Source organism: Suillus paluster, assembly GCF_016628075.1.
Source record: "Suillus paluster strain FC165 chromosome Unknown EDB91scaffold_8, whole genome shotgun sequence".
Classification (NCBI taxonomy): Eukaryota; Fungi; Basidiomycota; class Agaricomycetes; order Boletales; family Suillaceae; genus Suillus; species Suillus paluster.
In genome coordinates, this window is record NW_024537568.1 from 553,492 (window position 1) to 578,272 (window position 24,781).

Genomic DNA, 24,781 nt, shown 5'->3' on the forward strand with positions numbered 1-24,781 from the left:
GTTGAAGCTAAGCCCCTCCATAACCTCCTTCCTACCCATTAGACACAGTTCTGACAGTCACTAATGAAGGACATCTTCATATGTGTTCACAATTTGAAGATTATGAGCAACAAGGAGAGGAACTCAACTTGTATTCATATTTTCAGTCCATAATTGACACATACAAAGAGGCAATCCCATCTTCAGAATAGGAACAGCAAGAACATGAAGCTTCCGCTTCATCTTCAATCCAAAGGTGTGGTTGACCAAGAAATGAATGGAGTTATTACCTCAAGGACCATTCCAAACATCACACCCACCACCAAGTTATTTGATCAAAGGGTCATAATACATTTCCCAATATTGTTGGACCATTTTTGCCCCAAGGCAATGACCCAAAAACTCGAAAACTGTATTGTGCATTGATCCTTGCATTGCTTCTACCATGGCACAGTATTGAAGAACTGAAGGCCAACTTCAAAACATGTGAAGATGCATACATGGATTTTTTCAACCATGCCTCACAGCAAGAGAAGGATGTTGTTGCTGGGATTCAATATTATTATGAATGCAAGAAAGCTGCTACAATTTCATGTATTCACAATAGCAAAAATGTCCTATCTGCCAAACTGTCATATACTGGATCTGAGTACCCCCAGTACCACCTATAAGCATCCCTACTGCTGGTCCAACCCCCTGTTTCCCCATCTGCTCCATTCCTCCTTCTCTGACAATGCATGAAGTGCATCTCAGCAGGACTAGCCCTGCTACCTCCACCCGACCCTGTTCCGCTCTTCTGACACTACCCCTATGTCCTCCGACACCACACCCCTTCCATCCGACCCTATCTGGGGTTCTGCTCCTCCGCCCTATTGGTCCACCCGATCCTACTCCTACTCCCTCCACTTTTCCGACCCACTCAGTTCCGCTCATCTTGTCCCACCCAACTATTAGTCCGTCCGACTGCCTCACCGGTCCACTCCTAGACTAGGAACCACTCAACTGGTCCTATCCCCGTTTAGTATCATAGTTCCGCTTTTCAGATCACCAGTAATCCCTATACCCTAGCGATTCTGATCCGTCGTGTACATACTGTTCCCCGAGCCTTATTCTCGTATGTCTCAGTCATCCTATTGTATTCCTGTACACTCAGCACATAGCCTTCTGCTATGCTATGCTCATCACTTAGAGTATATAAACATATGTACATTTGTCTGTAGATACTCAGTCTGAAAATTACCTTTTCTAAGCCCTGCTCTTCTATTCTTTGACTTGGGCCTGATCCTAGTCAACTCCTGTGAGCTGGCCTAGGGGATTGACTCCCTAGGTCAGCCACCCTCCCACCCTCCGCTCCTCCGTTCCCCCATTTCCCCGCTCCCCCATTCCCCCGTTCCCCCGTTCCTCCGCTCGTCTGACTTCCCATGCATTGGAACTAAACCCTGCACTCTCACAATCCGTCCCCTCTGTTCCACTCTGCTTTGGACTTCATCCAAGCAGTCCCTTCCACTCCACTTCTACTGTTGGTTCTGACCACAGTAGTCTCCCGCCTCCCTCCTGTCGGGCGGAACAACCCTCACCCGACTTTCCCGTGCTCACCTAGTAGTCCGTCGGTCCTCCTTCAGAGGACCCCCATTCCAACATCCTGTCAGAACTCATAGAATTTGTGTCGGACTACATTCCGAAATTAGGGGCATGTACTCAGGTAAGGGGCACAGTGCACGAGCTGAAGCCAAGCCCCTCAGACTCCGCTTTACCCCTGAGCATGGTCTTAACACAAACAATGTGTATCAAAAAATTGACAAGTGGCTGCGATCATTGATGAAGAAGACAAAGATGAAGAGACAGTTGTTAACTTGATGATCAAAGATTTGCATGCATACAAGGAATCCCAGAAGTCTCATCATGAGGAAGCACATGGGCTGGATGCAATTGCAGTCGGATATTTAAAGGGTATTTTTTGGAGGAACCAGATTCATTGGATGTTGTCACATCAAAGTTGGTATCACAAGTGGTGCCAATTATACTCAGCTTCAAAAGTAGCAGGCTGCAATGGCTGATGAAACAAACTTGGTTGATGAGGTGAGAGATGAAGATATTACTGCAGCTGACTTTGGAGATGTCACCATGATGGACAGACTACACGAAGTTGATGATGAGGGTCATATATCATACCTCCAGCCCTCAGTTCAAGAACACATATCTCCAGTCAACCCATCATGTCTTTTGAAGGATCAAAGATGTGCTTATGATATTGTTGATTGGCACCTGTCTGAAACATTGGCAGGATGTGAACCTCTGCAACTACTTATGCAAATCTCAGGAGAAGGAGTTGGCAAATCAAAGACCATCCAAACCATAACCAAAAACTTTCAGAGCTGAGGCGTTGACTCTGAACTTGTGAAGGCAGCCTATACTGGAATTACAGTGTCCATCATTGATGGAAAGTGTTAGAGACCATGCTCGGATGGAGAAGGGGAGGGGTCAGGGCTTGGCTTCAGCTCTTGTGCTGTGCCCTTAGCCGAGTATGTGCCCTGAATTTGGAGCAGATCTGACGATGTCCGATGATAGGACGAGTGGACCACTTAGGTCCGCTTTGGTGGGTCGGGAAGTAAGTGCTACTAGTGGTAGTCCGACTAGGAGCAGAGTGGAGAAGGTGGAGGAAGTTTATTGGGACAGAGGGGAGCAAGGGGATTGATTGGGGGAGTCAGAGAGGTAAGAGTAATACTTAGAGCACAGCTCTAAGTTGGAGTGGAGGGTCGGAGGTGATGACAAGGTAAACTTGTGTCTGGAGAGGGAGCAAAGTTCTATGGAGAATTCCCACTAGTGGAGACAGCAGGAAGACAAGTAATATTACAGCCATTTGCATATGTAATGGTACTGGCACCTTGATGTAAAACAAATGATAACATAAACCAAAAAAGGACTTAGTGATATTTTGAAGGCTCAAGTTGTAGTACCGTGACGTCTCAGCTGCCAAGTCTACTATGACATGGGTCATAACCCGAAGAAGTTCAAAAGTGCAGAGTTCATCAATGACTCCAATAGCTCAAATGATGATGGCAGCGTCCTTGACATTTCATCAATGTCTTCCGATTCCGATAGCTCAGGGTCATCAACAGCATTCAGATCGGCAGGGCCAAGCATTTTCAATTTTGACACTTGGGACAGTATAGATCGCGAACTAGACGCATTGCCTGCTCTGCCTCCAGTTATAGGGCCTCTTCAAGCACCTAGTAAAGTCAAGTCAAAAAAGAAAAAATGTTGTGCATATATTCTGTTTGTGACTGAATAACTGACGTGATCACACAGTGAAGCAGCCTCAACCTGCAACTCTCCCTCCCAATGAGCCAGAGGTTATACCCAATCAAGTAGCTCCACCACGTATTGAGGCAACATACAGCATCATGATTCTGCCGTACAGTGAGCTCAAGAAAGATGACATCAAGAAACATGTCGGCACTGTGTTAAGACCATGCTCAGGGGTAGGACGGAGTCTGAGGGGCTTGGCTTCAGCTCATATGCTGCACCCCTTACCTGAGTACGTGCCCCTAATTTCGGAATGCAGTCCAACACAAATTCTATGAGTTCCGACAGGACGTCGGAACGGGGGTCCTCTGAAGGAGGACCGATGGACTACTAGGTGAGTGCGGGAAAGTTGGGCGAGGGTTGTTCCGCCTGACAGGAGGGAGGTGGGGAACTACTACAGTCAGAACCAACAGTAGAAGCGGAGCAGAAGGAACTGCTTGGACGAAGTCTGAAGCAGAGCAGAACGGAGGGGATGGATGTGAGAGTGCGGGGTTTAGCTCCGACGCACGGGAAGTCAGATGAGTGGAGGAATGGGGGATTGGGGGAACAGGGAAAACAGGGGAACGGGGGAACGGGGGAACGGGGGAACGGGGGAACGGGGGAACGGGGGAACGGGGGAACGGGGGAACGGGGGAACGGGGGAACGGGGGAACGGGGGAACGGGGGAACGGGTACTATTGTTCGCATTGCTCCTCAGCCAACCTCACTTGCAGATGAAGATGATTATTGCGAGTTCATCAAACATCTCCAGTGAACTGGCACACCTGCTGCCACTATTTATATCCAAGAGCTTTCGGCCATGAAAAAGGTGTGAATTGCGTGTGGTTCCTTTACAAGCTAATTAGAGTTTGATAGTGCAAGGATCAGTCATCAGACAAGGAGAACAACGGAGAAAGAAATGAGCATGAGAATCATAGCAGCTCAGAATCGAGTGACGATGGCAAGAAGAGGAAGCCGAAGAAGAAGAAGAAAATAAAGGTAACATAATATATCATTCCATATCTCAATGTTGGCTGATGAAAGTTTAGGCACCGAAGGCCAATGACATAGACGAAGAGATGAAACCAATCAACAAGAACATCAAGGCTTTATCGGATTGGTGGGTTTGTCATAAAAAGCCAGGCTGCTTGAGCAACTACTGCTACCCAAACCCTGGTGACAATGGATCTCATGTTCATCTCACATTTCCCCTTCTCAAATGCTGGGCAGCTGCAATGGTCCATATTAGTTTTTCAAACATTTCATAGTTTCACTTCGAACCCCACACAGGAAAAAGGGCCAGAGTATGCCACTCTTGAGATGCCTCCTAACCATTCTTCCTTCAGTATTATTTCTTCTGATTCTCTTGGACAGCCCTCGCTTCTTTCTGTCCGCCGCCAACAGCTCGACGAACAATCCAAGAAAGCCACTCAGGCTGAGGCTGTGCCTGCTGCACCCACACAAGCCAGACCTGTAATCAATGCCAACTTTCCCCCCAAAATGTTCCAAGCCATACGTGCAGCATCTGTCTCAGAACCTGTCCATCGTGCACCAGCCCCTACCTTGCCTCCACCTGCTGTATTGCTACCTCTTGCTGTTCCAGCTTCTCTCAGCTCTTTGCTCTTGTCGACACAACTTGCTTCCCTTGGACCGAGGATGAACCTTGTGGACTTTTGCTCTGCTTATGAACTTTCACAAATTCTTCAGTCAAAACTCTCAGATCATGGTTTTACGTCTTCGCATTCCCTTTGTTATGTCACTGTTGATGATTTGCAAAAGGTGGGCTTACTTTGTGGAGAACTTGCTGAGCTCAAGGATGCAGTTGCCCGCTGGTGTGGTGAATAATTGTTATGTGTTATGTGTTACATTTTTTATTGTTCCTCTCACTCTGCATGTTCTATTGTTTCTCGCTACTCTCTCACTTTGCACACTGCTGCTCAATTATCAATAATGTTTGTATTCTAGAAGTACCCTGAATGACGCATGTATCCCTGTGCATCCTCCGCTGTAATGATCTCCAGGGCCTCTCATAAATCATACATAATCCCGTCATTGTCCACTGCTGCAGAAAACAGGTCATAGTTACAACAAATCCATGCCTTGAACTTCAAAAAGGCTTCCTCAATTGGGTTGAGATCGGGGGAGTAGGGAGGCAAAAATCTAATTTGTACACCTGCTCCGAGTCACATTACTAGAGTACATCAATACTATGTAAGATAGACATACCAAATCTGTCTGCAAGCTCGCGAATTTCTTCGCTGTGGTGGATCCGAGCATTATCCATGATCCACACACTATTCTTGCCAGGATAAGCCTCGCAGTTGGGCAACTATCAATGAACATCAATTTACAAGAACAATCAAGTTTGATAAGTACTGAGTCCTGACTCACGACAGAATAGTCGAGAAAGTGAAGGTATCCATTGTGACACAGAGATCCTTCCAGAACATGTCCCGCAATGATTCCATCCATCGTCAAAGCAGCTGCTACTGTGAAGCGCTGTCCACGAACAAATGCACCCTTCATGCTTGCATATTGGCTCCTCTTTGCTCTTCCGTACCTCTGGATTTGTGTTCATTCATCTTTTGACGTCTCATCGATAAACAACAGTTGATCTGGTGTATACTGTGCCATCTGTCGCTTGAAGTCTGCACAGATGTCTTCGTTGTGCTCCTTCGCAATCTTGCGGAGTTTTTTGAGTGAGATGCCAGCTTGGGTGAGCTCTTGGTGAATTGTAGAATAATGGACAGAGATGTAGTGATTGTGTTGCATAAGCGTTGTCAGCTCATCGAGAAACCAATCAGGACGGTGATGAATAAGTTCTAGAAGGTAATGGAGGTCTTCGAGATTGAAAACATGTGGATGACCAGCATATCAGCTCCTTGGCTTGACAATGTTGCCAGTCACATTGTAGAGCTTCTTGATTCTATAGAACATCATGTGGGAGAAGCCAATGCAGTTGAGGATCTCATTGAGTCTAAGAATTCCTTGTTCATGCAGGCGAATAGCTGCCAGCTTCAAATCAGCCGATATCTTCCTGTTGCCCATGGTATTGACGATTGTGGTATGCAAGTCTCATAAAATTTACGCTAAGTCTTTTTTTGGTCTATGTTATCATTTGTTTTACATCGAGGCGCCAGTACCATTACATATGCAAACAGCTGTAAGACTGGGGAGTAGCTAAGTACAGGATATGTTTTATATAATTCTATGTAGGAGGCAGTGACTAGTTAGTCCTTGGTATGAGGCTATGTAACTAGTATACAATTTGTAAGTGAACACAGGTGAAAAACATAAGTCGGGGCGGTGTGGGGAATTCCCCCACTGTAGGTGTAAAACCCTGTCCTTTCCAAATTGTCTCACATCAGTTCTGCGTATTCCACACGTTCCGCATTTCCCGCGCATCGTCCGATGGGTTCCGCATTCCCGCGCATCCTTCAGAACCCGCCCGCACTATCTGATATTCCCGCGCATCATCAGACAACCTTCGCATGTCCTGTCTCCATCCTTCCAGGTCCATTGGTGCACTGTATTCCTCTTCCCATTGCTTCTAACGTTATCCGGATCACACTGACACATGCCCTTATGGCATGGACCCCTATTCCGGAGTATTGCGCCCATGTGCACTGCCTGCCTTCACTTCCGCTTCCTGAGAGACTTACTACCTGTACCTCAGTGTTCCTTGAAAATAATCTTCCCTTTAAGTAGTGATACTCAGGGCTTGGGTGTTTTTTATTGAATCCCATCTTTTACCTTCCCACTTTTCCTTCACCTTACTAGAGGACCGCCTTGACTTATGCCCACTATCAATCTAACCTTGTGATATACTTCCTTCGACTTGATCTGCAAGTCCCGATGACTCTGTATGTTCTGCATTGTATCCAGTTGAGTTCCGCTTCATTCCATTCCATTCCACTTGGGTTTCACTTGTTCCGCTTGAGTTCCGCTAGTTCTGCTTGTTCCACATTTTTGCGGATCCTCATCCTACCTGCAGTAGGGTTGATTAGGGTCGAACGTGCTTGTTCTCAAGTGAGGCAGCAGGCAGCAAAGACCCAACTGTGTAGTAGATCGATTTCTCTCCACTGCACTTGTTGTACCCACAGCGGATATCAATATGTACGCATCAGATCAGTTAGTCAAGCGGTTATAGGAAGTACCGGTGATCTGGGAAGTAAGTACTATGTGCAAATGGGGAAAGTATATACCTAAATGGGTAAAGGAGATTTACAGTAGAATGGATGATGCAGAAGGCCACCAATGAGGCAGTCAGGCGGAGCTGTAGGAGCGGATACAGGAGTTGACTGGGACAAGTGGAGGGCGGACAGAGCAGAGGTGGTAGGAAAGCGGGGGAAGTATGATTGTCGGGCAGAGTGGATATCAATAAGTGGAGCGGTTGGATCAGGTATATGACAGAAAGACTCTACATGTCTGTTGGAAATGAGCAAGTGCGCCTGCAGCCAAGGCACATCATTGTTTTGGTCTTATGTTCATTTGTTATGTCCAGCAACTCATATGTTTCTATTATGCACTCTTGTTATTCTCTTTTCATTGTACCCACTGAATCTATTGATCTCATGGGCCAGTGCCATATACTCTTTGTTACAGTCTCAGTTACTCAATTCATTCATACAAGAACATCTTGTCTATTTAGATAGCTACAGACTCAGACTGTCACCTCAGATGTTTGCCTTTGTGCACATGATCTGAGGTAAGATACCTAACTTTTACTTTCATTCACTTATGCTTGCTTTTCATAGAGTCTATTTGATCTAGACCCATGCAATTGTATTAACCCTTTAATGTCATTGTGCTCATACCCCCTAATGGTCGCCAACAAGGAGCCCAGATATTGAAGAAGCTCACTGCATTTTGAAAAGGCAAACTATATCTCATCATCAATGAGAAGTCCATGCTATCTCACAAGTTCTTGGCAAGAATTTCAGCATATATCAGGAAAGTGGAGTCTTTGGCTGGTGAAGAAGGGGGACAACCAAGCATTTGGAGGAGTCATTGTGATTATTGCTGGAGATTTTCACCAATTTCCACCAGTCACAGTGAAGAGGAGCACAACTCTGTATTATCCCTGTGATTCATCAAAAGATACTGTAGAGGAAATGCTAGGACAGAAGATTTATGAACAATTTACAACTGTTGTTCATCTCTGTTAAGGTCATGCTCAAGGGGAGGAGAACTCAAAGGGCTCGGCTTCAGCTTGTGTGCTGCGCCCTTAGCCAAGTATATGCCCTAAATTTGGAGTGGGACTGATGACATCTGACAATAGGACAAGTGGTCCGCTTTGGTCTGCTTTGAGGGTCAGGAGGTAAAGGCTACTAGCGGTGGGCTGACTAGGAGTGGGGTGGATGGAACGGGGAAATGAGTCAGAGCAGAAGGGAATAGGGGATTGGTTTATTGGACAGAGGGAAGTAAGAGTAATAACTTAGAGCGTGGCTCTAAGTCAGAGCAGAGGAGTGGAGGCAACAACAAGGTGAAACTTGTGTCCGGAGTGAGCAAAGTCCTATGGAGAATTCCCACAGTAGGAACTGAGAGAAGACAAGTAATATTAAGACTGAGACTGAGACTACAAGCTAAGTACAGGATATGTTTATATACTTCTAAGTAAAGAGGCAGTGATCAGTAGCCCATAGCATAAGGCTATGTGCTGAGTACACAATTTGTAAGTATTACCACAGAGGAAAACATATGTCAGAGTGGATATCAATATGTATGCGATGGATCAGCAATAAAGCACTTATGGAAATTACTGGTGATCTGGAAAGTAAGAGCTATGTTCCAAAGGGGAAAGTATATACCTAAATGGGGAAAGGGGTTCCAGTTGAATGGTACCTATGCAGAAGGTAACCGACAAGGTGGTCAAGTGGAAGTGTAGGAGTGTTAGGTACCGTGCTGGCTCAAGAGGCAGAGGGGTCGGGGCTTGGCTTCAGCTCTTGCGCTGCGCCCTTAGCCGAGTATGTGCCCCGAATTTGGAGCGGGTCTGACGTTGTCCGATGGTAGGACGAGTGGACCACTTGGGTCCGCTTTGAGGGTCGGGGAGTAAGAGCTGCTAGTGGTGGACCAACTAGGAGCGGAGCGGAGAAGGCGGGGAACGATGCGGAGGGTGGATAGGAACCAGGGAGATATTTTGATAGGAGCGGAGATGGCGGAGGATAATGCAGAGGATAGGAAAAGGGGTGATAGGAGGATATTGATAGGGGCGGGGTAATAAGGGAAAGACTTAGAGCACAGCTCTAAGTCGGAGTGGAGGGTCGGAGGGTTGGAGGTGACAACAAGTTGAGACTTGTGTCTGGAGGAGGCAAGGTCCTACTGAGAATTCTCACAAGATGTAACTACGAGAAGACAAGTAATATTAAGACTAAGGGAAAATATCTAAGTACAGGATATGTTATATACTTCTATGTGTGAGGCAGTGATCAGGATAACTATGTAGTAAAGCTATGTACCAAGGATGTAGTTTGTAAGTACTTTACATAGGCAAAGACATAAGTCAGAGCAGATATCAATATGTACGCGTTGGATCAGTGATCGGGCAGTAATAGGAATTACTGGTGATCCGGAAGTGAGGGTCTATGTACCAATAGGGAAGGCATATATCTAAAAGGGGAAAGAGCTCCAGTTGAATGGAGAGGTTATGGAAAGGGACCGGTTGAGTGGTTGAGTGGAAGTGTAGGGTGGAATGCGGACTTGTGATAGGACGGAGTGGAGGATGAATGGGGCGGAGCGGTCGGAAAGCGGAGCGGATATTAGTATCGGAGCGGTCGGATCAGGTATATGACAAGGAGCAGATGTGGGGATCGACTGGGTCAAGTGGAGACAGGCGGAGCGGAAAGGGTATAGGGTCAGGTGGAGCAGATATCAATATTGTCGGAGCAGTCAGATCTGGTATATAACAGTTGCCAGTGGAACTCAAACATGATGAAGAATCATTGCCAAAAAAAGTGGGAATCAACTTTTTGTGTGCAAGGCATATGTGTCATATCCCATACCTCCGGATCCAGAATTCCGGATCTCCCCTACTAAAGTCCGGTTCTCTGTCCTGTTGTCCGCCCAGCACTCCGCCTTCATCTCTGTACTCACAACTAGCTCCTTTTAGAATACTGCTCTCTGGCTACCAGTTATGTCTTTCCACTTTGCTTACTGATCCGTCCATTTGTACTTCATTTTGACTTCACTGCTTTGATCCATTATACTCTTACTAATAGACTTTCCATATGCTTTGGGCATAGCTTTTACTTTGCTGACTGATTTACTTACATGATACCTACAGTATATAAACTCCCGTAATACTCCAGTACCTCCTCAGTTTGAATATCATCTTAATTCTTGTTAAGGTCATGCTCAAGGGAGAGGTTACTCAAAGGGCTTTGGCTTCAGCTCGTGCGCTGCGCCCCTTACCCGAGTATGTGCCCTTAATTTCCAGGGAACAGAGGGGAAGTCCAATGGAAGTCTGGGGAATTCCGGGGGACAGAAGTCAGGGGAGTTCGGCGGAACTCCGGAAGACTATGTGGGGATGGAGTAAGGCTACTACGGAAGTCTGGAGTAGAAACAGAACAGAGGTTAGACTACCCTAAGGTAGAGCCGGAGAAGTAGTTCTAAGGTTTAACCCCTAAGACTCGGAGGTGGACAAGAGGTGAGACTCAAGTCCAGAGATTGCAGGAATGAGCAGAACTAAGATGATATTTGAACTGAGGAGTTCCGGAGTATTACAGGGGTTTATATACTGTAGGTATCATGTAAGTAAATCAGTCAGCAAAGGTAAGGGCTATGTACGAAGCATGTGGAAAGTTTATTACTAAGTGTAACGGATCAAAGCAGTGAAGTCAGGAATGAAGTAAGAATGGATGGATCAGTAAGCATAGTGGAATAGGACATAACTGGTAACCGGAGCAATAGCTAATCTAAAAGGAGTTAGGGGTGAGTGCGGAGATGAAGGCGGAGCGCTGGGCGGAATAGTAAGATGGAGGATCAGACTTTAATGAAGTAGATCCAGAATTCCGGATCTGGAGGTACGGGATATGACAATTCTGCTCATTCCTGCATCTCTGGACTTGAGCCTGATCTCTTGTCCACCTCTGAGTCTTAGGGTTAATCCTTAAGACTATAACTCCGGCTCTACCTTAGGGTAGTCTAACTCTGTTCCACTTCTACTTCAGACTTGTCCACAGTAGTCTTACTCTATTCGCTCCTAGCCTTCCAGAGCTCCGCCAAACTCCCCCCATGTCTGACCTCCGGACTTACCCGGACTTCCATCGGACTTCCCCTCAAGCCAAGCCCTTTGTGTTACATTTCCCTTGAGCACAACCTTAACAATATGACACCATGCAAGGACAGGAATTAACATTGACAGAGAAATTTGCTGTAGTGACAAAGCCCAGTGGGAGAAATGCTAAACAAGATGAGTGAGCAGCTCCACCAAATATTGTTGAACTTGCAGTCAGAAAGAAGGTCATGGTCACCTTCAATGTCAACACAGATCTTGATGTTGCAAACAGAGCACAAGAAGAAATAATGGAAATCATATTGGATGAACACAAGACCAATTTCTGCCCAACCAAGTCCATTGTGGAGTTAGACTATCCTCCTGCTTATGTCCTCATCAAGTTGAGTCATACCAAAGCAAAAACCTGTTGGAGTCTGAAGAGTCCAAGCCAGTGACAATGGCCAAAGCATAAGATATGAGCAAAACCAAAAAAAGTGGTCCAAGCAAGCAACACTTTGATGTCAGCTGCAGCTTGTCCATATTGCAATGTGTTGTTTGCTACAATACGTATATTTTTCATCTCTATGCTAACCTACTATAAGAATTTGATTACTTTTGTACAAACATCTCAGCTCCTTCAGAGACTGAGATATACTTTGTTTTCTATCAGCATCCCATCCCACTCATTACTACTCACTTTAAAACCCTTGAAAACTTGGACAATGGTGTTCTGCCACTGACATCAGGAAAAACCCCCTTTTCCTATTGGGGACAATTTGAGCAGATTATATCAAACATAGAAAATCATGTACTGTTTTCTCAAGTGCATTCCAACAAGACCCAATATTCAACAGTCTGAGCCAATCTGTCCATTGAAAAAAAAAAAGAATTCAAAAGCATTTGCGAAATTTTTTAGATACAAGATGCCATATCATTATACTAATTTACAAATGCCATGCGCAGCAAGCTGCACTTCCAATAGATGCACCTTTCTCCCCTCCTCACACCATTTGATTTTGGTGTCCCAATGATCTGCTATAAGTTGATACATATAGTTCTGAGAGACTGTCAGAGGGGCCGGAGTCTGACGGTAGGGGGGACAGGAGTTTGAGGCATTTCTGCTGGGGGGTAGCCAATATCCCCCACTCTGGAATGTGAAATCTGCGGGTCAGCGATTTTTTGATCCTTGTTACTTAGTGAGAAACTGCTGACAATAGCATTAATTAACGACTCGCACTTACTTTTTGATGGGCAAGTTTTTAATGGGTGAGTTCCCATCAATGGCATTATGCTTGCCAAAATCAAGGGAAGGTGAGCATGAGCTAAACAGTCATTAGCCTGAGATCTGAGAAGCAATTGTTACACCATCAAAAATGTGACAACCCACCGCTTCCCAGGTATTAAATTCTCTTTGTCTGCAATAGAGTCCTGCCACATTGTAAGTCAAAGTTTTTGTAGTATAGAAGTTCAATCTGCGCACCATAAATATAACACACCAGTTGATAGATAGCAGTGCACAATCAAGAACAAGACAGAATCAATGAGTAGAGAAAATTTTGCGCATCAATACTGTGACCAAACCATGAGAATAACCTTTGCAGTGCCTATAGAACTACATGGTGCGTCCGAGTGCTAAAAAACAGTAACATATGCATCATGGTCAGTAAAGTTATTGAAAAAAAATGTACTACATCTATCTAATACATTGCTTGTTGTCCATTCACGAGGAGCCACAGGCCCAAACTTTGGCATCAAGTGGATAGAACATCAAATGTTGCACACAGGGACAATGCTGGCCTACTTATCACCATCGCAAAATGCTCACAAGACTTTATACATGCCATGGTTGGCCTCTGGTCTGTTAGCAAATGGCGTGAACCATTCAACATAGGCCAAATGATCCGGGACATTCACTGGCAGATTGCGAAACATAGTAAGTTTCACCTTCACTGAGAGACTAAACACAACCTGGACTTGTGCAACTCGGTACCCTAATATTTGTTTTGCCCGTCAGCATGAATCTCCAGAAACATAGTCCATGCCTACCTTCCACACTTAAATTTCCACCACTGCCCAGATTGATGAGAGCAGTGTCAAACCTAGCAGGCACATTCCTGCTGTGGCGGTCATGTCTTGCTGGCCGAGCATGAATGGAGTTGATGGTAAGGTTGTTGAGTGTTCCATCGTCGTTGATGATGTTGTAGTGGATGTTATGAAAGATGGCCACAGATCGCAAAGGCAGTATCACATCAACAGCCACATCCTCGAGCTGTTGTGCAGTCAGATCTGGCTGTGTCACTTGTACTACAAAATGTGCCAGGGCTGCATGGAAATGCACTGCACCATAATCAGCTGCAAGTGACAAGAAAGTCACTCTTTTGGCGGATGGGTGTTTTGCAACCTTATATCGCTGAGAATACAGAAGATCAAAGTGCAGCGGGGAGTAACTGAATGGTTCATGAGGATGTGATGAAGCTAAGCAACAACACCACTGAATGAATTTGTGGTGCCAAAGAATCTTCTCTCGTCACTCGAGCCAAAGCATCATCTGCATATATTCATCTTTGTGGTTTGTTGCACAGTAAGCATCCTTAGTGAGGTCAATATGAAGCCATTCGGTGTATTCAGTATTATAATTGTCAGTCATTCCAAAGTACTGAATCATGGCAACATAGTGTCACAAGGAGTGGAGCTTGGGCAGATTGAATGACGAGCGGATACCAAGATCAATGAAAATCGACTTGTTTTCATGGAACTGATTGAGCGCATCGTCCAAAAGATCCAAGGTCCACTGTGAGTGACATGGATACCATGCAAGATACAGGAAATCAGGGAGGCCTCTTACAGCACGGACCAATTGAAGCGGTGATGCACCATTAGGCAGGTGAATGTCAATGATTATCCCCAGTAGGAACCGACAAATTTGCTTGTGCTCCATGCCACTGACTCATGAGAGAATGGAGATGCCCTTCATGAAGACTTGCACATTGTTATTTGGGGGCAGGTGTTTGCATTGCGCGTCAATTTCGGCCTCACTGAATGCCAATTTGATCCATGAGATCAGGTGCTTGACCAGTCCCTGGTACAATTGATGCAACACGTCAGGAGTGATCGTGCGAAAGATATTACAATGAGAGAGGTCTTCCCAGAAAGGATGAAAGAGTGGCTTGATTCCTGCACTGCGACAGGCCTTTGTAAACTCATATGGATCTTCATCTACCAGAGCGAGGGCATCCAGAATGTCTCCAAGATCTCGTGTGCGACAAGGCAGATCCTTACTCCCAAGCTTGGCTGATGGTATATCACACTTTGGACATTCACCAGTCTTGATGCCTGTGACGAGGAGCTGTTCTGGGTAGTCCCTGATGTAACAAGCAACCAAAGGATGCCCATGGCATAAAGCGCCATCTCCACTCGCAATGTCCATCCCATTTCTGCCTGGCTCTACCAGTGGTTCAACGACATAGCGCATGCAAGCATGAAAAAGATTCACGAGACTTTGGTGTCTCACCGATTTGTTGGTGATATGTTCTAGCTTGGTGGTGGGCAGATATGCCAGGAGTATCTGAGCACTGTGAGAAGGATGTTGACAGATTTCCTTGGGCAAGTTTCCAATCATCATGTATACAGGGTAGGCAGCTTTGTTCCTAAACATCGTTACTTGAGTTTTGTCGGATGACAACAAAATCGGTATGATTGTAGTGCCTGGCTTCTCTTTCTCAAGGTGCTTCTATTAATAAATGCCAAGTCAGTGGTGCACAAACAAGTCTGGTTAGCCATCTGTACCTGTGTATTCCACCACCATTTTCCAGTATGTAGATCATGGTATAGCCTTTCTGTCTCATCTTGATCTGTATAATGCTGCTCTGGGACAAACATGAGGTATGGTGCAAACTCTGGGTCTCCATAAAGTGCTCTGACACACTCAATGATATCTCAGCAGTACACATCAAATGCTTCTCCGGCTGTTATGGGAAAGCCCAGCTTTCCAACAGTGCACTTGATAGGGTCAATCCCATGTCCGCTTCATGGAGCACCAGGATGATGGAAGACTGAATGGAGGCTGTCCATCCAGAATGACTGACTAAAGGTTCAAAGAAGAAGCTAGAGTCGTATATCACAAGTGAAGATCAAGTTAGAGAAATACATGGTCTAACTACAGTGGTATATATAGGTATCGTCCTATGAGTTCAGGGTAGGCTTAGGTAGCCAGAAAGCGTCCCAACTAGGTAAGCATCTATGTGAGTCATAAGGACTCAGAGATAAGAGTCACCGGTCCAACGGTAAGGGTCCAGGGTATGGTACCAGCACAGCAGTAGGTGTCCAAGTCAGATAATGCTATCTGTCATGATAAGCGATAGGATAAACAATAGTCAGTACCAGTGTATCGGTAGGGGCGATATGGGAGAAGCGTGCGGCTTCTATTGATCCCGGTCTAGGTCTAGTCCAGAGCTGTCCTGCTCCAACAGCTGTCATGCTGTGCTCTGCAGTTTAGTCATGTGCCGGTGATGTCATCTGTTACGTGTTGTAACATGGGTGTGATGGCGACATTTGGTGGAGATGATAGGGGTCTGAGGGTCCCTGTAACACCGGCCACTAGAATCTCCTTGCGCTGGAAGCGAGGCCGGTGGGCAGGAATCTTGGTATCAATGATTTTATTTAGTTTGCATGAGTTTTTGTATGACAGTCCTAGCTTCTCGCAAACCTACTGGCGGTAAGTATCTCTGATTTTGAACTCAGAGTTCTGCTCACCCCTTCAATTTTGAGAAGGTCCGAGAATAATGTCGATCCAGGTCCTTGTGTCTTCGCCCAGTGCACCACCTCATAGTCAATTTGAGATGAGAAAGGCACCCAAATTCCATCCTCTGAGTCATCAGAGGAGGTTGACAGCTGCTGATGATAGCGATAGTAGGCATTCTGATGATGTTCATCATCCGAGGCTGGGTTTAAGGTAGCTCCTGCACTTTGAAGAGGGAATTTAACTATATGTTGTTGCTGATATAGCAGCGCTTCAGCTTTGTGCCAGCAAACACTATTTTGAACAGGATCGTGAGTAGTAGAAGGTGTGTCTGTGTGGTCCGTGTTATCTTCCATAGGAAAATCTTGACATTCGATGGGAGCCTCCCAGTCTCTTTCTTGCTCAGCTACTGCTCCTTCAGCCTTGACATCCTCTTCCTCTTCCTCCAATTCCAAACCCAGATCACCATCACAATCAGCCTCCTCAGCAGGCCATTCCAGGTCCTCTGCTTCAGTGTTAAAGTAGTCCCCCTCAAAAATATTAGTTGGTGGGTTTTCCGAATCGAAGTTTATATTGTCAAAATCATGCTCATAGACCACACCATCAGGTTGGTGATGTACTTCAGTTGGTGCCGCACTTGGACTTGGAGATTGTGAATGTTGGTTTGGTCCTAAAGGTACGTAGTTTTGCATCTGCTTGTATATGGTGACACATGCAGGATTTTGAGACTGAGCTAAGTGGCGAGAATAGCTGTTCTTAGTGAACAAAGACTCAGATGAGCCTCGCATGACTCACACAGCTGTCAATTACGACTTGCAGCTGACCTTGAAGACTCCGAGTCGCTACCGCACACCAGCACCGCAGACATCAAAAAATCGGATCAAACATAAGGTAATGTCTCATTCCTACTCTATTGTCTTATTGTATGTACTAAGGTTGCAGAACACCTTGTCCGAAGGAGTTCGAAGCAAGCAGCAGGCAAAGCAAGAGGAGGAGGGGAGTATATCCTTTTGGTTTCAATTCACACAGTGCTGACTGACGGTTTCATTGTTGATAGAAACCAACTTGGTGTGACAGTGCTGAAGACCCAAGTGATGGTCAAGTCAGGAAGCTTGTGACTGTCTCACATGCCAAACTCATGCAAACGAGCGAGGAGGATTGGCCACCGAGCAGTCAGATTAAGTATAGTAGCTCAGGGAAGGTTAACCTCACAGATCAGCAACCCCATATGCAGGATATGCTGCGCACTTCCATCACCCACATCCTCGAGTACCTCATTTTCAAAAATTTGTACCCTGACTTGGAGCATCAGCACAAAATTATGGGAGACATTTTGCTTGCATGCACCAACTGTTAAGGTCATGCTCAAGGGGAAGACAACTCAAAGGGCTTCGGCTTCAGCTCATGCGCTGCGCCCCTTACCCGAGTATGTGCCCTTAATTTCTGAGGCTCAGAGGGGAAGTCCAACAGAAGTCCGGGGAAGTCTGGAGGTCAGATGTCAGGGGAGTTTGGCGGAACTCCAGAAGACTATGAGAGAACAGAGTAAGGCTACTACGGACAAGTCCAGAGTAGAAGCAGAACAGAGTTTAGACTACCCTAAGGTAGAGCCGGAGATTTAGTCCTTAGGTTTAACCCTAAGACTCGGAGGTAGACAAGAGATGAGACTCAAGTCTGGAGAAGCAGGAATGAGCAGAACTAAGATGATATTCAAACTGAGGAGTTCCGGAGTATTACAGGAGTTTATATACTGTAGGTATCATGTAAGTAAATCAGTCAGCAAAGTAAGGGCTATGTACAAAGCATGTGGAAAGTCTATTAGTAAGTGTATAACAGATCAAAGCAGTGAAGTCAGAAATGAAGTACGAACAGATGGATCAGTAAGCATAGCGGAAAGAGCATAACCGGTAGCTAGAGCAATAGCTATTCTGAAAGGAGATAGGGGTGAGCCCGGAGATGAGAGCAGAGCGCCAGGCGAAATAACTGGACAGAGAACTGGACTTTAGTGGGGGAGTTCTGGAGTTCCAGATCCGGAGGTATGGGATATGACACTGACGATCGACCTGAATTTGAGGCTGTGAAGTCATGACTCATGAAGGATCCAAAGTATGTGCGAGCCCTGGCTTCAGTGGTATGTCTTTGAACTGACACTTAATGCTTCACATTCTAACAAGTTTTCATTTTATGTCTTAAGCCTGAAGGTCGTATCAGCCATTTCTGGAACAATGTCCGAAAAGTGGCTTAAGCGCATGTGGCCAGCCACTATGGACTCACAAAAGGCGCTGACACTAAGGTCACTGACCTCTTGAAGAAAAAACATGTTCATCTGTCCTGTCAACAGTAAGGTGTGTCTACTATGTGCTTCCATCATACTATCCACTGATGTGTGTAGGATGAACCAATTCGAAGCAAGCCATACCAGGCACCCGCAATCCTGGACACCATAGCAGAGGCCTTTTTCATTGATGACACAAGTGTGGGAGTCAAATTTCACAAGAAGTTGGTGTCGACTGTCAAGGATCGTCCAGACGAGAGGGAGCTTCCAGTTGCTATGGTTGCACTCGCAGGAACAGTGGTAAGTTCATTCTAGCACTCGATCATGATGACCGAGCTACTTATTAACATGTATTGCTTCTAGGTATGCAGTGTGATCATGCAATATTCATCCAACAAATATGACCATGATTTCAATTGCAAATTGTATAGCGGGATTTTGTTAGGTACCGTGCCGACTCAGGAAGCAGAGGGGTCGTGGCTTGGCTTCAGCTCTTGTGCTGCGCCCTTAGCCGAGTACGTGCCCTGAATTTGGAGCGGGTCCGACATTGTCCGATGATAGGACGAGTGGTCTGCTTTGGTCTGCTTTGAGGGTCAGGGAGTAAGAGCTACTAGTGGCGGGCCGACTAGGAGCAGAGCAGAGAAGGCGGGGAGTGATGTGAGGGTGGATAGGAGCAGGGGGAATGTTTGGTAGGGGCAGGGAAGGCAGAGGATAATGTGGAGGGACAAGGGAGAATATTTGATAGGGGTGGAGTATAAGGGAAAGACTTAGAGCATGGCTCTAAGTTGGAGCGGAGGGTCGGAGGTGACAACAAGTTGAGACTTGTGTCCAGAGGAGGCAAGGTCCTACTGAGAATTCTCACAAGATGTAACTGCGAGAAGACAAGTAATATTAAGACTGAGGAAAATATCTAAGTACATGATATGTTATATACTACTATGTATGAGGCAGTGGCCAGGATAACTATGTTTGTAAAGCTATGTACCAAGGATATAGTTTGTAAGTACTTTACACAGGCGAAGACATAAGTCAGAGCGGATATCAATATGTACGCGTCGGATCAGCGATCGGGCGGTAATAGGAATTACCGGTGATCCGGAAGTAAGGGTCTATGTACCGAAGGGGAAAGTATATATCTAAAAGGGGAAAGAGATCCAGTTGAATGGAGGGGTTATGGAAGGGGACCGATTGAGCGGTCGAGCAGAAGCATAGGGCGGAATGTGGACTTGTGATTGGATGGAGCGGAGGGGGTCAGAAAGCGGAGCGGATATCAATATTGGAGCGGTCGGATCAGGTATATGACAGATTTACAAAACATTGGTGGGTATCTTGAATGGTATCTTTGACACGAGTGAGCGCAAGTACCACGTACTGATGCATTCCATCTACAATACTGTCTAGTACGTGCTCATTGGATTGATTTGCTCACTATTTTACTCACTGTGTATTGCAGTGCCTCCAAGGCCAACATGGTGTGTGATCTGGAGGCGGACGAGGCATTGATGTTCCTGAACATTGATGCAATGCCAGAGTCGGAGGAGTAATAGGTGACGAGTGCGAGTAGTAAAATTGACTAGGATTCACCTGAATTTGATTGTTTTCACAATGTTTATGTTTGAATTGGATCTAATGTGTGACTTATGATTTTCGATTGGGAGTATTAGGGTAAATTGTCTACAATTGGGAGGGGGACTAAAAAAATCAGTTGTATCACCTGAATGTATTGAATCCTCGACAATCCGCAAGAATTGTGTGATATTGTGACAAATTAGGAATGCCCAATTTCCCTGATGGACTCCTATGCAACAAACTTTTCATGTTGTGATGGGTGGCAGAAAATGGGTGGTAACACAGAACCAGCTTCCACTCACTCCAGCATATGCATTCACTGATTATTGATCTCAAGGACAAATAATCAGTAATGCATAGGACAAACAATCAGTAATGCAATCATCGACATCGCAATGCCACCAAGTGGTGGACTTTCCCCATTTATTGCACTCTCCGAGTCTCGAGGACATGGTCACGAGAATATACATCTTCTATGTGATTTTGACGAGAAGTTGTTAATGACTCACCTAAGTGAATATCCCCGTATTGAAGACCGACGGATTATGAAGCTGGACCAGATCATGGAGCAGTGGTGGGATGCAAAGAAGCAAGAAGCCATGAGAGATTGATTGTAGATAAGTTCGGAGTTGGACAACATATGTATACTTGTAATTGTAATGAGAATGTAGTACTATGCACACATGCGACATCGCAGTGCTTGCACGAATTCCCACGGGATGAAAAATTGGGAACGTACAGCCATAATTATGCGCTGATAGTGACCTTGTTGGTACAGGGTAATATCTGTTTCAGAATAGGGTAGGACTATTTTCTCGTTTCCGCAGTGAATATGTAGATATGTGTCCTTCTATCCTCTCCCCCAGTCCACTGATGGAGGCCGGCGAACACGAAACACATCATACTAGCCAGTTTTTTCATGGTGTAAGGGACGCACGAACCACTCCCTTAATCCGTTCGATCGGCCTGAGAGCCCTCGCTCTCCTGGTATCTGCGACTTGCATGTTAACACCGCGGCCAGCGGAAACAAAAACATGACTTGCATCGCGCTGCAGGATCGCCACTAGTAATCATCCTGAAGCTTGCAGGGAACGCAGTAAGCTCGGGTCGCCACTGCTTGATTGAACTTGATCAAAAGACCCTGGATAGCCTGAGTGATCACCCCATGACCAAGACTGGTAACCAGCCCGTCTCGTCTATCGACGGCTCGCCTCATAGACGAGCTGGTCACGAGTCTACCCATGACCAACGTACTGCACTTTGACATATTACAAAAAGGTCACACTGGACCACGAATGGGGGAAGAGAGGAGAATGTAGAATTGTAATTACATGGGAGGCGTTAAGGTGATACTGGCGTGCGCGCCGCAATATTATAGACCGCACAATGAAGGCTAAGACAACAAGACCTATACATATACAGTTTGTCATTGGTTCGCCGTGCAAGATAGGCGGCGATCTCCAGACTTACACCCGAGCGGCCCATCTAGATTCTGGGCTCTTCGCTTACGGTACAACCCGTCTGTCAAGGGATGTCAATTGCGAACCCCTGTTCCAATAACTCGGAGCAAGTTCAGTTGGTTTCGATATGACTCATGATGGCATGAGGCCTGAGGTAAGGTTCAAGTCGATCTAGTACGGACTACTTAGGTGACTGCAGCACCAAAGCCCCCCAACACCATCGCTTAGAGAACAAGGATCGATATCCACGACTAACCACAATTACGAACCCGCCTTTGCCTTGCCTCTGTCGGCAGCGACGTCGATTCTAATTGTTCCAGTCCCCCACCTTCACACACTTCATGGGTAAGTACTCTTTATGAATTCATCACATCGTCGTTTATTCCCTTGCATGCATGCTAGCGCCTCAGGCTCGACCATTTTCACCCCCGCGTCACTTGTGTACTTATTTTGATGGACTCGCGGCTCTCTCCATACTTATTCTGCTCGCTGATTCAACATGGCCCGTCTACAATAATCTAAGTATTTCGTACTCGCGCATATGCACTCATTTCTCGTGTATCACAACAATATCAGTCGATGAGGATTGATTTCCTAGAAGTGACTGCACAAAGTGCATAAAAATATGGTAGCTAGTGTAAATAATCGGTGTTGACAGTGCCCGAAAGGCAATAAGCGGTTGCGAAGGTATGCAATAATATGCAACTGAAAGTATGTAAATGACGGGAAATCTATAGTTGTGCTATCAGTCGAAGACAGACAATGATTGCAAGCAACATTTTAACTGAGTTTTATCTTCTCTTCTAGCGGGTAACTGCAGGCGCAAAGAGATGTGTGAGAGGCACACAAACTTGTGGAGATTGAAGGGGAGTCACCCAAAGGGCAAAAAGATGCAAGCAGCCATACGAGTGGTGTAGCAATCATGAATGCTTGAAGGCAAGCGGTGCCGGGCAAAGAGGTAGAAAAAAGCAGCCACGCGAGGGCGTGCAGCAAGCAGAAGTAGGATGGCACGAATGACGAGCACGAGGAGCAGTATCGTGTTGGAGTATGTCAAGAGCATGTTATTTCAAGTCATTGTTATTCGAACTATTTGTTGTATTCAGTCCACACGTCACTTCAGAAGGTTTCTGAGGTCTCACCATTTATCACATTCGAAGCACTTAACCGAGCGAAGGAAAGGACGCAAACTTGGAAGTATGCGTGCATAAGTAAGTACTACTTATAAACGTCAACGGAGCTCCGAGATCAAATACTAACTCAACTTGTCAAGAACCGTTATTCGCTCAATTGTTCAACTTACGTTGCCCTTCCAGGATTGCATGTCAGGGTGTCCAGATCCTTGTATGGCGCTCCTCTTGTCTGAAACCTGATTCGTGGGCCTATATAATGCCTCTGGCGAGCCCCTACATTCATCCAGTCGCATCTGTTGTTGGACATCTTAGTATTCGGCGTATAGTTTCTGTGCAAACTGTCCTACATCAATTCGAGTATGTGCCCCACTCGTCTGCTTTGAGTTTGACTCCCCATACTGAATGATATAGTCAACATGTCTTCAATCCAAAGCGGTGACTCGGACATACATCGTCTCGAGCCCAATGATCCTGCTTCAAACACGGTCAGTGCGATGTATTAGTAGTCATTATGTTTTTGCTTAAGCAACTTAGACTGGACTTGGAGTAAAGACCTCTCCTGAGCCCAGCGAGGTCTTTCGGCAAATTGTCGCCCTGTCCATGGCCTCAAACGCTCTCTATAAGTTGAAAGGCCGCCGAGACGCTCTCCTACATTGCATACAGACCAAGTTACCTGGCATTGTCTCAGCTATCAGCGGCCAGTGGACAGTGGTATGGGGCCCGATGATATGGAAAGCTGCGCCGGAACGATGAAGAAACCGGGCCTAGTAACACGTGGTTTATCGCGCATAGCCCGAGCGTCCTCTTCGATGATGGGAAAGAACATGAGGCATACGTGATAGCTATCGCTGGGACGAATGCCAACGCAGGTTCTGGTGGCTGGGAAGAAAACCTCGGGGTTGGCGAAGTAGTGGACTTTCCCGCGTGGGTGACAAGCGGAATCACTCAACCTCCGGTGCCAGTGAACTACGTAGACGTTGTTCCAGCTGGGACATATGTGGCCAATGGAACGGCCACTGGTGTGCACACCCTACTTTCCGAGTGTTGCCTTCAAGGCTCAGCTTCAGCGGGTCTCACACTCTATGAATACCTGACTGGCATAACCGCATCGGAGTCAACGAGAGTGGTGTTCACGGGACACAGTCTCGGCGGGGCCTTGTCTCCTACGTTAGCACTTGCGCTTGCCAGATCGGGTGCCCTGAAAGGGGAGGCGCTGGTGTATGCCACCGCTGGGCCAAGCCCCGGCAATAGCGGCTTTGCAAATCTCTTTGCAGAAACTTTTCCAACGTCCCCGAGCACATGCCCTGAGACTCCATATGCAGTCTGGAACAGAAACATCATCAATTCTCTCGATATCGTACCGCAGGCGTGGTGCACGAACCCCATACTATCACCTGCGCAGAACATGAACAACATTCCGCCCATATACGGCGTTCCAGTTATACCACTTGTCGCAGCCGTCATCTTTGGCCTCAAACTCAGTGCCAACAGGTCACGCACGGTGTACATCCCACTCCAGAGCTGCATCCTTTCCGGCATCAAACCTCAAACGGTCCCAGGAACTAAGACTGCGTTTATGCATGATGCATTGGATCAACACACTACGTTTTACACCGGCGTATTTGGTGTGGGGTCGCCAGAGTTGGAGTGCGATAAGCTCACAAAGAAGACGGAGGAAGAGATGTTCCTTGAATATCCTGTTATTGGTGACATTAAGTGGGTAGAGGAACACCCAGCTGAAGTGGAGGTCGCAGTGTCCGCGTTGCAAGGCGAGTGAGGGTACACCCGACGACGGTGAGGAGTAGCATTCGGATGGGCCTCGGAGCGAGTGTACGTTAAGCAATTTGTATGTATGATTTGAGGGCAACTGTGATAAGTACGTTTGTGGTGATTCTGAATGAAAAAAATGCTATGACATGTAGGTCCATTCAATTGCAAAGCGTCCGTAGTCAATATGCGAAACATCGAACACGACTACTTCAGAGCGCTGTGACAGCCTGTTAAATGTGTTTTCGTAAGTGCAGAACCAGTGTTCCGTGAAAGATGGCGATACTCACCTGGTCTCACTAGATAAGTAGACCAACATTTAGAAGGAAGTCCTTTAACCGGTACTTTGCCGGTACTCTTAGTTTA

General features: G+C 46.2%; 5 protein-coding genes across 5 annotated transcripts; 2 read left to right on the forward strand and 3 right to left on the reverse strand.

The window, feature by feature from the left end:
- Positions 1-2,968: 2,968 nt before the first annotated feature.
- On the forward strand, positions 2,969-5,109 carry EDB91DRAFT_1244795 (uncharacterized protein; the record flags this gene model as incomplete). Its single annotated transcript, XM_041322460.1, has 5 exons — positions 2,969-3,239; positions 3,289-3,461; positions 4,141-4,263; positions 4,314-4,502; positions 4,555-5,109. The coding sequence occupies 5 exons, from the start codon at positions 2,969-2,971 to the stop codon at positions 5,107-5,109; spliced, it is 1,311 nt and encodes a 436-aa protein (XP_041181014.1).
- Positions 5,110-5,649: 540 nt separating this feature from the next.
- On the reverse strand, positions 5,650-5,838 carry EDB91DRAFT_1023753 (uncharacterized protein; the record flags this gene model as incomplete). Its single annotated transcript, XM_041312604.1, has 1 exon — positions 5,650-5,838. A coding segment is annotated over one exon (189 nt), but the record flags the coding sequence as incomplete, so codon positions are not given.
- An 8,588-nt stretch (positions 5,839-14,426) lies between these two features.
- On the reverse strand, positions 14,427-17,005 carry EDB91DRAFT_1235537 (uncharacterized protein; the record flags this gene model as incomplete). Its single annotated transcript, XM_041321334.1, has 4 exons — positions 14,427-15,209; positions 15,266-15,414; positions 16,070-16,172; positions 16,232-17,005. The coding sequence occupies 4 exons, from the start codon at positions 17,003-17,005 to the stop codon at positions 14,427-14,429; spliced, it is 1,809 nt and encodes a 602-aa protein (XP_041181016.1).
- A 5,089-nt stretch (positions 17,006-22,094) lies between these two features.
- On the reverse strand, positions 22,095-22,882 carry EDB91DRAFT_1111934 (uncharacterized protein). The gene is made up of 3 exons (XM_041317775.1): positions 22,658-22,882; positions 22,394-22,604; positions 22,095-22,332 (listed from the first exon to the last, which is right to left on the reverse strand). Exons 2-3 carry the CDS (start codon positions 22,576-22,578, stop codon positions 22,299-22,301), a joined length of 219 nt encoding a protein of 72 aa, XP_041181017.1. The 5' UTR covers positions 22,579-22,604; positions 22,658-22,882; the 3' UTR covers positions 22,095-22,298.
- A 322-nt stretch (positions 22,883-23,204) lies between these two features.
- On the forward strand, positions 23,205-24,554 carry EDB91DRAFT_1111937 (uncharacterized protein). The gene is made up of 2 exons (XM_041317776.1): positions 23,205-23,359; positions 23,385-24,554. The coding sequence occupies exons 1-2, from the start codon at positions 23,249-23,251 to the stop codon at positions 24,423-24,425; spliced, it is 1,152 nt and encodes a 383-aa protein (XP_041181018.1). The 5' UTR covers positions 23,205-23,248; the 3' UTR covers positions 24,426-24,554.
- Positions 24,555-24,781: the final 227 nt, after the last annotated feature.

Bases quoted from the DNA above. Each gene is read 5' to 3' on its own strand.
- EDB91DRAFT_1111934 (XM_041317775.1), bottom strand. From the start codon at position 22,578: ATGCTCTTGACATACTCCAACACGATACTGCTCCTCGTGCTCGTCATT. The intron at 22,333-22,393 runs GTGACTCCCCTT...TTGCGCCTGCAG, and splicing joins TGCATCTTTTTGCCCTTTGG to TTACCCGCTAGAAGAGAAGA.
- EDB91DRAFT_1111937 (XM_041317776.1), top strand. From the start codon at position 23,249: ATGGCCTCAAACGCTCTCTATAAGTTGAAAGGCCGCCGAGACGCTCTC. The intron at 23,360-23,384 runs GTATGGGGCCCG...TGATATGGAAAG, and splicing joins TCAGCGGCCAGTGGACAGTG to CTGCGCCGGAACGATGAAGA.